Here is a 13,804-nt window from a genome sequence, read left to right as displayed (position 1 = left end):
GACGAAACTGCCCCCAAATCAACTAAACCTCCTGTTGGGGAAGTTCTTAAAAGTTAAAGTGATTTTTAATTGTCAATATGTTTTTGGCTCTGGTTTCCGTAAGGTGTAACATTTGGATTAGGGTTAGTCTGTTATATTATCATCTCAATATAAACAATAGGTTTATGGTATGTACTAAATTAGCTGGACAATGTGTGTTTTAATGTAGAAGTGATTCATATGAAGCAAACAATGCTATAAAAATGAAAAAAAAAATGGGGCTTGTAAAGGGTTTTGGTTCAAGGCTAGACTGTAGAATTTATCATTCGCTTTACGTAAACACAACAGACTACAGTATAAACTAATTTAAATAGCGTGTGTATCTGTGTGTGTGCATCGGAGGAATATGGAACACGTTTCATATCACAAATCTGTCATGTCAACATGTACTGCAAAGGTGTGTCAGACAGACAGAAGATTTACAGTACAAACATATAACTCACATATAAAACAGATACACATGTGTACACAGTTTGCTTGTAGATCCTAAAATATAAACCCAGCAGAAAGTTAGATACCGTAAGAGTAACAGTGAATATACTTGAAATACAAGTACATCTGTAGCTCTACACACTATTCGCTGGCTTTCCTAAGCATTGCCCTTGAGATTCTTCGGAGAATGTGCCGTGTTAAACAAACAAAACCCACCTGCCGGCTGAACAGCTCGACTTCCCGGTGGACCCAGACCACCTGTAGATCTGGCTTCTCGGCCGGGGGGCTTCAGTCTGTGTTCTGGGGGTGCAGATGTGGATGCATTGGTAGATGCAGCCCCTAGAGATGGTCCCAGCTTAGAAGATACAGTCTGGAGAAAGAGCCGCTGGTTAGTGACAGCGTCCCACGCGAGAGAGCCCAGCTCGGGGCGCCGCAGGGTAACCATAGTATTAGCCATTCCACAAAGCAGACAGAAAATGTGCAGCGATTAAGAGGGAGAAACACGAGAGAGGAGAAAGAGAGGGAGGAGGAGCGGAAAGGAGGGAGGGGAAATAAGACTAGCCGGTTCCAAAAAGCAGAAAGGAAAAAAAGAGAAAAAAAGGGGAAAATGTTTCTATTGTATGTGATTCCCTCAGGGCTTCTGATGCCAGGACCAGCCCAGATCTTTTCCTCTTTCTCCTCCTTTTTGTTTTTCTTTCTCTCGTTTTTGGACACTCTATGCACACATGGAGTGAGTTTGTGGAAAGATTCTGTTGTCTGAGTCAGTATGTAGCCTCAGGAATGTTTTTTTTTCTTTATTCAGTTCTCTGCCCTTTAAAACGGTTGTTGTATTGGCAAAAACATCTCACTTATGTTCTACGACGAAGTTAAGGAAACTTGAAAGAGTTTAAGAGAGAGAGATGGAGCTTGCATTTAAAGATCTTGGACGTTTCTTAACAAACAGAACATGCGAAAGCGCTTATGTAAAAGTACTCTAACATGCCTGTGAACAGATCCAGAAAACAAGGTGTTGATGTACAAATGAGCGTTTGTGTCATTCCCTAATCACAGTCTTCACACTCTAAAACGGTTTTACAGTTCTATATTTGCTTGCGACAGTCCTGAGATGACAACATAAGCCTGAATAACAGCATAACTCACTCATGTGATGACACGCATTAAGCTGAACAAGTTGTAGCAGTTCTCCTCATAGGGAGAAGATAGACATCACGCAGCTGTCATAAGTATGCTAGTTTAAATGAATCAAGTCAGTTTAAGCATAGCATATTTGAAGGGACAGTTCACCTTATGTCCTTCCAAACCATATGACTTTCTTCTTCAGAACACAAAAGAAGATATTTTGAAGAATGTTTGTAACCAAACAACACATTCAAACAATGCCACAAAAATAAGACATATATTTAACATCCATAATGAAAACTTTAAACTTTAAATGTGAAACATTAGGTGATTGGGATTAAAATATCTACAATGCATGAATATAAACGATCAAAAACAAATCAGTAACTGAGAGCTTCTAGAGAAAAAGAACATTCACTTACCTTGTTTTTGCATTTAGACGTTTTTACGTCTGCTTCTTTATCAAGCTGTGCATCTTCAATAATAAAATCAGTCAAGGAAGGGCACTCGGATTTTATTGCTGTTTCTTCATCTGGTGTTTGCAAAAATAAAATGACTACATCCTGCTTCTGACAGTCTTTTACTGAGGACTCAATGACAGGTTTCTCCAGCAGAAGACCTGTTGGTTTAGGTTCAGGGTCTGACTCTGGACTGTCTGAGGTCTTTGATTCAGCCCCCCTTGCGTGGCTAGATGATGACCTGCTTCTTTTTACAACAGCTTTATCTTCAACTTTCCTACTAGCTCCAGAGCCTCTTCCTCTTGCAGGAAGTTTATTCACTATACTTGAAGGTGACTGGCAAAGATTAGCGTTTGTTTTTCGGGGATTGGTTGATCTTGGAGCTAAGGCAGCCCTGGAGATTATCTTGGCCTTCACGTTCCTCAAATCTGGCCTGGGGAACCTCTTCAGCTCTGGCTTTGTGGCTTTGGTCAGAGAAGCTCTCGTAGGAGTCTTGGTTTGCATAGCACGTCCTGCCAGATCATTGGTCATTTTAGCTGTGGACTTTGGCTGGTTCTCCTCATTTGATGAGGTGTTGATCTGTTTGTTTTTGGTATCTGAAGTGATAATGCAGATTTCATTACCTTCTGAATCTCCAGGGGACACCACTGGCTCATTCATGACGTCAGTAGATTGAGTGACCGGGACCAACTCAACAGAGAGGTCATCTTTCTCTTTGTCCACTTCCTTCTCGAGGTCATTGACGGTAGCTAAATTAAGCACTAAATTGGAGTTTTGCAACTGACCTTCTTCTGTTTGGCCTTGAGAAATATCTGATAATGTATTGGTTTTCGTTTCCAGAGCAGAAACACCAATCTGGTTCTTTATCACCAAATCTGCAGATGCCAAAGAGAGAAAAGAGTCCTCTTCCTCCTCCTCATCATTTTCTGAAGAGCACAAGGATCTTTCATCATCATTATCAGTTTGTCCAACCTTCTGTGTTACCACCAAAGCGACGTTATGATTATCATCTTCATCATCACTCCAGCATTCTTCATTGGCGTCCAGATAGACAGACACAGAGTTGTCGTTGTCATTGGACTCACTACAGTCAGGACGGCATTCTGGACTTTGTATACCCGAATCATCGCTGCTAGCAGTTATTTTTCCCATCTCCACCTCTGGCATGTCCACATCCAGCGGGCTATCCGTTCTGGCACTGCTCAGACTGCACAAGCTCCGCATGGAGTCTGGCGAAGCTTCACCTCTATAATACAGAGGCGAAGTTGATGAGGACGACAATGAAGACTCAAAGATGAAAGCATTGTTGCTCTGGTCACTGCCGTGTAATGGCAGACACATCCCATGCTGAGATCCTTGAGATGGTCTCTTGGAAACAGCAGGGGGTGGAAGCTCAGATTTGTCTACTGGTGGTTCCATGAAACTCGTAGAAGAGCAGAGGATGTTAAGACGCGATCATGGAGAGATTCCTCCCATAGCTAGACCCAGTCCAGTGCTGTCGGACAGAAAAAATACCACAATGGTGAGAAAGGTGTTTACCATCCCTTCAGGTCGGTCTGATTGAAGATGGTGTCTGTGATGTTTCTGACCCTCTTTTAATTTATCCTAGAGAACATAAGAAGACAAGAGCACGTCAAGTTCATTTTATCAGGGCAGTGTTAGATATTTATAGATACAGATTGTTAAAAACACAGGGCCACCAGTTCAGATCTAAAGATGCCAAACCAACTTTAAGACCGCATTTAGAAAACATGGAGAGGTGACTCGGTATGTGTTCATAAAATACAAATGTGACTATTCAAAATTTTTGTTTAAGTTTTTATGCAGAGGCACGTAAGCAGAGAACTACTGCTCCCTACTGGTGACTTCCTTTCAAACTGAGAGTCACAGTAGTGAAGGGCAAGAAAATGTAGAACAGAACAAAGTTCTTTCACATTGCTTCTGTAAGAAAAAAACATGATTATCTGGCATCAAACAACGACCAGGCTTGCAATTATAAACAAAATAATTAAGATTAGTGGTTTTTGTTAAGATCATTCATTTTGATGCTCAGTAGAAAATAAATCCAAAATAAATTGAGTTGAATTGCTTCATCATACTCACAGGTGCAGGATTACCCCTTTTTCTATTACTCCACTGAAATCTTAAATTTCAGGACTGGAAAAGCTTGTTTAAATGATTCAATTATCCACTATTAATATAGATTATGCATACTGCACAATTAAGTCTGCTTTGTATCAAAGTCACACTTCTAGATCAAATGTGGCTGATAATGTAGGTCAGACAATAGCTAAGAAAAGGGCTTTTATTTTGAGATTCAGGCCATTCTCTCTCACACACAAGGCGATGGTGATAGTTACATCCACAACACTAGCCTTGTGTTTCCACCCAAAACAGTTCTGACCAAGAGTCCGATTGTTCTGCTCACAGAAACTTTTCTATGAAACACTTACGTCTCTAAGCCATTTTTAATACAAAGAGGAAGCTGATATGAACCAGACCGGGGTGGAAAAGTGGGTGGCATTTCTAAGAGCTGGTGAATGACCCCATGACACTGCATAAACACATTCCAGCCCTTTTAACATTTACAAGTGAAGCTATTTTCCATTGACTACATGATCTCAGCCATAAACAGGTGTTTTATTCTAGTTAATAACGTGGGACGTTCTGCCAAGGACTTAGGAACTCTAAGTGGGCCCCTGATACGGACAATGTCTCTCCTTTCTCCAACAACAGCCCTGCTGGTTATACAGTGTAGTGTACAGTAAAATGTTAGAAATGTGAAAGAATCGCATTGTCTCATTCACATGCCGATGAATCACGGCAGATAATCCTCATCTGTTCATCTTCCTGATGCTATTGAGCTATAGGTGTTCTTTAGCTCAAATGGTAAATCATTGGGTTCGGAGCAAAATGGTCACAAGATGCTGCTAAAATGATGTTTACAAAACTTAAAACAAGCTATGCTTACAGGCGGTATCTTTGGACGCACGCGCCTGGCCTGAAGTTAACCTCCAGTCTGTGTTTGGTTAGAATATAACAATATAATTTATAGTAATATTTTATTGTATATTAATTGTATTAAATGAAATTTAAACAACAGTTATAGGTTCTTTGCAGAGGTCGATCGGAAGTTAAGTTTGGGCCACATAAAGTTTGTTTATGTTGTTGCAGCTGACAAGAAATATATATATATATATATATATATATATATAGTGTATATAGCTAAAAATCTATACTTATTATCGTTTAGAATTTTGCTATTTTTTGCAAAAGAAAGACAATAATGACAAGATAAGCCATTTTGGGTCAACTGTACCAAACAAAAAATACATTTTAATTGTTGAAGGTTTGCATTTGTAATTTTTTACTAAATTAAATATTTATTATTTGGCTATTTGATCGCTTCAAAGCTAACAAACAGCTGCTAACAACTTTAAGATCAGTATTATGTAACAGGTTCTCTAAGGCTTGCCTCCTACTGCTTTGCCCAATGGGATACTGAACATTAAGCACATGACCTCTGGCCGGCTATGTGCTCCAAGTCTGTATAACATGGGCCGTCTAAAGCTACTATAATCTACTTGGATTGATTAATCCAATACATTGATAAAAAATGATAAAACACTTGGTCAAACAACTATGTGATCTGTGACAACTCAGATGACCAGATTGAAGAGACTGACAGTCTGACACATTGACAGCCAGCCTATGGATGCATCACAATTCTGAGTTGATTGAATTGGGTTATCTGGGATGACGTTACAAAACAAGTCACATTGCTCTATACTATACAACCAAGATTCTACCAAAATCACATAATCATCGACACATGCACGTCTACACGTGCACAAACACGTCACACACAGATACAACATACATACATGACGAGAAGCGTGAGCCCCGCTACGCTGTGGTGCATGCCTGTCAACTGAAATAATCTCTGAGCGGACATCACACTATAAAGGAAGTCACACAATTCTTCATAAGGAACAGTTTTTGGTGATTACCATAAAAGACACTTTTAACATAGTTTTACTATACAAAACAACATGGTTAAACAAGTATTTAAAAAATATAATTTAATTTCATGATCACCAGTTATGACAGATATTAACAAGGTCTGCCCGCTGGCCCTTTAAATGAAAGGAACAGTGAAATTAGAGGGGGGATTCCTTACCACAGTGTCCACCCCTGACAGAATGAGACAGTGAATAAATGTGATGTTCTAGGTAAACTGAGTGGATTTCTAGAGCACTCCTCATTGCCTAAAGACTCAAGAGTCTCGGCTGGAAATAACTGATATGAGCTGCGTGGTACTGAAATGAACTTATATAATAAATACTGGGCCATGCTGCTATAAGACAACCAGGAATTAAGTTTCAGCATGACCTTCAAAAGCATATTCTTGTATTGTCAATGTAATTCAATACATTTGGTAAAACACCTTTACTTCACCTTTAAAACCTTACAGGACATCCCAAATTTAGCACCTGCGTAATTCCCCAGGTTAATATTCATGATCGTTCCATAACACAGTTTTCAGTAATTAGGTGAATTATCCCATTAACAAAGAAATGCAAGACTGATGACCTAGAACGAAAATATTTCAGCATGAGGCAAAAGGCTGGTATGTTCTCCGAAACCACCTAAATACATCACGCATGGCTTAACAAAACCCTTACCACTGCAACTATTTTGGGCCCCATTTATCATTGTTAAAACTCGTGTCGTTTGTCTGTCAAAAAGAATACTAGTACATAGACCACAGTATATACATATTGAATCATTATGACCAAATGTTTTTCTGTATGTTTACAACCATTATTTTTCACAAACATTTTAGCAGCCCGCATATTTTGTAGATGACTTGTATTTTGTGTATAAATGACATCATACATTATTCAGGTGGCCAGTTACACCTCCACACAAATGTCATTCTTTCCGAGATGCTGGATGCGATTACGCAAACGTCTCGGTTTTCCCACACTCTTCCTTTTTTAAAGGTCACTCTCCTCCAATTCCTCTATGGATATTGGACAGTTAGTCCAATGCAATGTAAGTCGCTTTGGATAAAAGCGTCTGCCAAATGCATAAATGTAAATGTAGTCTTGCATGACACAAAATTGTAATAAAATGTCATTCAAAAATTTCACTCTGAAATGCACAAACAAAAAGAGAACTTAATCATGAGTTCATAATCGTAAAGGCAAATTTTGGAGAGGCTAGTAATAGCAAGCTAGCTTTGATAGCGATTCCTATCAGGATGTGAATACATTTTCAACCAGTATAACAAATAAAGTTTCTGGAAAGAATGGCCTACCCTGACTTTAAGTTAGGACTTAATCATAGCTGCCAGTCATTTTCCTTCCTGTAGTAGAATAGTACAATCCATTTGAGAACAGTCCAAACTGTGAGTTAAGGTCTTTGAACATGGCACTTTTGATAACTTATGGCTGGAGTTTGGTTGCATTGCAGAATGTATCAGCCCAGAGGTTTTAATACAAATTTTTCTTTTATCTATTTGGCAATGCCCTGAAAATGAAGGTAACAGAAGGTAAGTGGTTACAAAGAATCGAGTTATCTTGCATTCAGACCTATGTGTTGAATGAAATGATATACTGATTTTTAATGCTGATGTTTATTCTATTGAAATCAACAGCAGATGTGAAGAGCTCAGACTGTACTGTATTAACTTCAGTGGCAACGTGACAGTATCGTTGGATATAAGTTTACACATATACGGTTAGAAAGTGAATCTTCCTTTATAAAGTTTTGCTCTAAATCCTCTCACAATTTCTTCAGGATTTCTCTTCGTTTCCGTCAGCACCAAACAGTTGCCATAGCGATGAGCTGTGTGCTTTGTCATTTGCAGTATCTCTGACACGAAGAGATCTCTACGGATCACACCATTCCTATACAGACTTATAACATATTTTAAAAGTGTACACAAAAAGGACAGGTAGATACCGACAGGTAGATCACAAACAAGCCCATACTATAGCAAAGAATCGTATAACACACACACACACAGAGTCACGTCCCTCTGTAGCACCGATGATGTCCAGCGCATTTTGACCTTGGGGCTTACGTGCGCAACATTGTGGCAAGATGACGTGCGTCAACCCGTGAATGATCGATAAATCACCATACGTCAAAGACCCCTGGACAGCGACCAAAAAAGGATGCGCTCTAATAAATAAATTGCCCAGTATTGCACAACTTACGCGTTAAAGATTAACATCAGTGATTAACGTCAGTGTTAAGTTATTACTGCTGTGATTTGAATTCCAAGAACAACTTATCAATACCAGCATCACGTGCAAAAACAAGTCAACATGACATTACATAATCACAACTGTAACTAGCACCATACAGATTTATAGATTGGGGAATGGGGGGGGGGTGTAACAAATTATACAAACAAATAAGAATAAACATGAATAAAAGTACATGAATTTACATTGTGATTATAATGCAAGTCACACCCTGTGATTATTGAAATAGCCATAGAAACACATAGGTTTAGCTGATGCACAGCAGCACATGAAAACATCTGTCTCACACGTACCGCACAGCAGAGGAAAGTTTGTCCTCAAACAACTAGGCAAGTAATGAATAAAACATATTTTAAAAATGTCAAAAACATACCTGAAGTTTTTCAAACCAAGAGAATGTCTCAACAAAACACATGTATTCCACATTTAACGTACACAGGTAAGTCTGTCCTGGACAAAACGTCCTGTTTCATGCAATCCTGCCAGCAAAAGCACTGCAAGAGAGCTATTCCAGCCTGAACAGAGAGAGAGAAAGAGACCCCTCCCCTCTCCTCTGAGCTGAAGCCAAACCATGCCGCAGTAACCAACCAGAAGTGTGTGTGTGTGTGTGTGTGTGTGTGTGTGTAAGTGAGCTTGTGACTTCCAAGGTAGTCTTGAAATGTATGTTCCCCCTCTTATCAAAACCATTCATGCCAACGGACGCAGTAGAGGTGACACTGGGTGATCCTTCCACCTCTGCGACACAAATGTACAAGAGCATCATACTAAGACTGCTTTCCAAAAACACTCGTGTACACTGCTCAAGGTCTGAGGTTGCTGCCAATAATGAGTCACAGAGAGAAGTTCACTGCTGACTAAGAATGTGTGTGCGTGTGTGTTTGGGTGGGCAGATTACCTCCTCTTGGCTACAAATTCTGTAGATATAGGGGTGCTCCTGTGTGTATCAGAACGCGTGGTTGCTATGCTGCCGAAAATCTCTGCTCTGTCTGTCTGCTCACTTGTAGACCTGACAGGAGAGAGAGTGATATTGTGAGGAAACATGACAAACAAAAGATAACATAAAAGACACAAGTTTCACTAAAACTGGGCTTCTCAAACTGGGAAATTAAGACCACACACAGATTAACAGTGAAATACACATTCTGAAAGTCCTTACAAACAGAATCATATTTGTTTAAAGATGAGATAACACAGGCAGTTTCTGCCAATCTCATATTAATCTTAAGTACCTATACAGTAGTATTGCATACTTTGTATCTTCGAAGAGTATTTAGTTTGATCAAATGTATAAAAACCAGATACAGCTGTACGATTATTACCGGAAAAAGACGAGCGCCTGGAGGCGTGCAGGGGGGCAGAACTACAGCATACGTACACAGTACATCATTGCATTGTTTCACTATAAGTTTGTGTTGTTTACATTATGCACGTACACGCCAATTGGCAAGTTTGAATGACTATGAAGTAGTCTCACATTACCAATAAAAAACTAATTGTAGTTTAATACAAAATACAGTTTGCTTTCATTTATTAAAAAAACATTCGATAAATGAACAACAAATTATAACAAACAAAAAGGACCATATAAACGGATGAAAAGAAAAGTAATAACAACTACATTTTATTTTCTAATTTGCTTATAAGGACACAGTGCCAGGGTGTGCAAGGACGCATTACTATGCCGTTGCAAAATTACGCAGAATGTTTTGGGTGGTTTTAAGGTGGATACTTACTAATCCTAGTAAACCGAGCACATACTTATTGTCAAGTTTACAATTCTTTTAATATTGCTTAAGGCAGGGGTTCTCAACCTTTTCAAATCCAAGGTCCCCCACTTTATTCAACAATATTCAAAGGCCTCCCTCCAGTCACAAAAACTAAACATTTCTACCCAATAAAATATTTCAGAGCTTGACATTAACTGGAAAAGCGTTTTTATTATACAATGGTAAAATAATAAAAAAGACTTGTTTTTAGCTTTTATAATATATTTTTTGTTTAATTTTAAATTATTAGTCATCTTGAGCCCCCCTTGGAAGTCAGCTGTGGCCCCCCTGTAGGGAAGTCGTAAGGATCACCGTCGAGTCCAGCTGCTTGTAATTTCAGCAAATAATCGCGTGTTTTAGTCCCGGTTTCTTTGTTTCTCCTATTCTCCTCAGCCATTTTGCTGGGTGTTTTGCCACCCAGGGTACCGTGCCCCCACGTGGGAACGTGACGTCAATGCATACCCTCTATAGACGGTTTCAAAGTGACGTTACTATGAAACGGTCTATAGAACTGTTGCTCACGATTCCTCCATATGGCGCAATTGTCTGTTACCAGTGTTGTAAATAATGTCGCTGTAGTATAAGCTACAGGGGTCTCCAACTTTTTGTAAGCGAGGGCTACCTGAAGAGATAAAATCATCTAGAGGGCTACTTGTTGATAAAATACTTACAAACTTTAAACATGTGATGCATTATTTTTTGGCTCACAGGATCAAATTGAGTTTTCTTTCACATATTTTTGCACTTGAATATGTTAAAGCTTAAAACGTGCTAATAATAACATATTAATCACATTTCATGACGATGTAGCACTTGATTGATTGGTATAGTCACAGATTTGTCAACTGTCCTGAGCATTATTGTTGAGCCCTTTGTTTGGCGGGCACCTTACAGAGTTCATGCGGGCCACCAGGTGCCCGCGGGCACCACGTTGGAGACCACTGAGCTACACTATAGCAAACTACAAAGTGTTGTTTTAAGGTAAGTTATAGAACTTGTAGCTGATTTATGAACCAAGAGGATATGTGTGAGGGAATTACGATTCAAATCCTTAAACGTAAGTATCAACAATAGTAATAGTGATGCTTGCCTTAGTTAATATATCACAACGTAAACAGTAGTGTGTGACAGCCAGCTAAATTATCACTGAACTGTGGTCAAGTGGTCAATAATAGAAATATCTCAAGTTGCACAGCTGTTTTCCCTGATAAACTCCAAGAACTCATACTCGGGCTTATCATATTAGACGCCAGAAGAACAGTGCTGACAGGCACTGAGGAGAAACACACACAACTACAAAAAAGTTTTAGAAAAGTTTGATCCAATTCGTAACAGTATACTGATAATCTTGCTTCTAATACCAACAGCCATTAAGCAAAAATATACATCTTTAACACATACTACATTATGCGTAAAACACACATATCTACAGACGCACACAAGAAACACCAGCCAGTAACCAAAACCACAGTTGAAACCACTGACATTCAGAAGCATGTTATCAGAGTGCTGCATAACTATGTGTTTGACTGTTCATAAATAGACAGTTAGAATGAGGTTCATCTTTTTGTTTGGCTTCAGTGACCATCTTTATTTCCTCAGGCCATGTAGAGGTTAGAGACAAACTTACATAACGTTCAAAAGAATTCTGTTTAGCTTAACTGTCGTCTGCGAGTTTTTAAACTGTCGGAAACATTTCATGTCTTGCCAATCAATATAAAGATATGTGCACCCAATATACTCCAAACGGCACCACAACACAATATTTAACACAGAAGTCAGGATTGTGCAATGCATGGCCCGGTCATGTTATCCGTTTAAAGATCAATTTGATAGTTATAGTGTTCCAGTGACCCAACAACAGGTTTACTGACGATGATTCTGTATTTTTTTTCAACAGTGGTCCAATATAACCTACAGCAATGCTTTACACATCGATATCAAACCAAGAGACATTTGTTTTAAATAAGCATGATATAATATTCTCCCCTAAAAATGTAACATTAAAAAAAACATTTTTAAAGATATAAAAAATGAATATGTTCAGATTTACAAAAAATTATACAGTTTTTACTTTTTACAATACCTTACAATTCCGTTTTTTAATACTGTTTTTTGGTTTATAAAACTTTGTGATTTCTCATCCATACATGTACTTAAGAGGAACAGAGTTCATTCAACTACTTTTTTAATCTAAGAATCAAATTAGCTTGAATTAGTAACATTATGTTATATTAGCCAAGGTAAAAATTACCTTATGCAACCAAGTATAATAAATAAATCTGTTATCACTTTCATGGCAACACTCCAAGTCTGGACACACAGATGCGTGTGTATGTGGAGCCAACAGCCTAGATAGCAGGGCTTTAATTTCACTCTTTATCTGTTCAAAGCTTTTTTAACACCCTCTTCCACTACACACTCACACTCCATAGCTAGTATCAGAGTCCACAGCTTGTTCTTTGGTATAGAGATAGAGGGGTATAAATAACATGTTAGCTAGTCCCATAAATGGGCATGACTCCTTTATGTCTAGTCTCCAGCTTTCTTTATTAGTGTTTGGTTACTGCATTCATGGGGGTCATTAAAGATATAGCTGCATCCATCTTCACTAAAACATATAACGGAGATCACGGACAATCCTGACCACCCAAGAACATGTTGTAGGAGACCCTGCAGGTCACATGCTTCCCAAGCGCCCCACATTGGACTAAGAGCCATTCAGGGCTTCCACTCAACATCACTTGACCAGACTTTCGTGGATAGAGTTACTAATAATATTAAACTCAAACCTCACAAGCAACACAGCATAGGGTCATTTGGGTATCAAGTTAAATGATAAACAAATCATTCAAAACTCCAAATGTGGCAAATAGCGGTAGTTTCAAACTATAACAATCTTGTTATCGAACAGCAAGCATTTAACTAAGTTTAATGTATCATAATACCAAAGGCAAATAGTATCTGTTTGTTTGTGCAAGTGTAGTCTCGCGTAGCCAGACCGACTTATCGCCACTTTCTTTGGAAAGGCCCGCCCAAGAAGCCATATGACTCACAGGTAAATCAACCAATCACATTTCGTTTTGTGCCGCGTCATGTTTAGAGGCGTGGAAATGTCCCCGCAGTAACAGACCGATATACATTCATGAACGTGTCAAAAGTTAACAGTAACAACAATGATTATAAGTTTATGCCATGAACTTCGCATACTTTTAAGAATTGAGCGTTTAGTCAATCGTGATGAATTCTTATAGCAACCGTTGTAAACACGACAGCTTACTTCTTAGATCAGAAGGCTTTGTTGTTTCCAGGCGGACCGTTAAAGAACACGACACGCATGTCTCCCGGAAATCCTGTGAAATTCAACCAATCAGATGACGACTTTGAACGTGCTGAAGTGTTTCCAGAAAAGTGTGCCATATGCATCAGACGTTCAGCCAACGGACCGTGGGCGTGACGTCTGAGGCTGAGACTAGTGCAAGTGTAGCTGTTATTTGTCAGAAGAGTAAAACAGAAATGATACTGAAGCAAGCAGTCCATCACTTGCTTATCATGCTAGCTCTGACAACTGCAAGACTGGAGTATTTTCTAGTAAAGAGCAGACTGGGAACATTGTCACTGGTTTTACCTCTGCACTGTTACAAACACGTACTCACCAAAAGAAGAAATGCTTTTCTTTATTAGCACTAACAGGTTCCACTGACACCCTAAA

At 38.9% G+C, this 13,804-nt stretch overlaps 1 protein-coding gene across 3 annotated transcripts in view; it reads right to left on the bottom strand.

The window, feature by feature from the left end:
- The window catches only part of mtus1b (microtubule associated tumor suppressor 1b), a 34,599-nt gene extending 25,767 nt beyond the window's left edge, over positions 1 to 8,832 (bottom strand). Inside the window, exons 1-4 of one of the 3 annotated variants that reach the window (XM_057331489.1) lie at positions 8,700 to 8,832; positions 3,638 to 3,653; positions 2,013 to 3,543; positions 688 to 841 (exon numbers count right to left, since the gene is read on the bottom strand). In XM_057331489.1, coding sequence (XP_057187472.1) covers positions 688 to 841; positions 2,013 to 3,467 — 1,609 coding nt within the window. In that variant the 5' untranslated portion in view covers positions 3,468 to 3,543; positions 3,638 to 3,653; positions 8,700 to 8,832. Of the gene's footprint in view, positions 1 to 687; positions 842 to 2,012; positions 3,654 to 8,699 lie in introns of all 3 variants that reach the window. The other 2 variants (XM_057331487.1, XM_057331488.1) reach the window with 2 other exon arrangements.
- Between the last annotated feature and the right edge of the window lie 4,972 nt (positions 8,833 to 13,804).

Source organism: Triplophysa rosa, linkage group LG4 (genome assembly GCF_024868665.1).
Source record: "Triplophysa rosa linkage group LG4, Trosa_1v2, whole genome shotgun sequence".
In the NCBI taxonomy this organism is placed as follows: Eukaryota; Metazoa; Chordata; class Actinopteri; order Cypriniformes; family Nemacheilidae; genus Triplophysa; species Triplophysa rosa.
The sequence above is the reverse complement of the archived record's forward strand: the minus strand, read 5'-3'. Positions and strand labels throughout refer to the sequence as shown.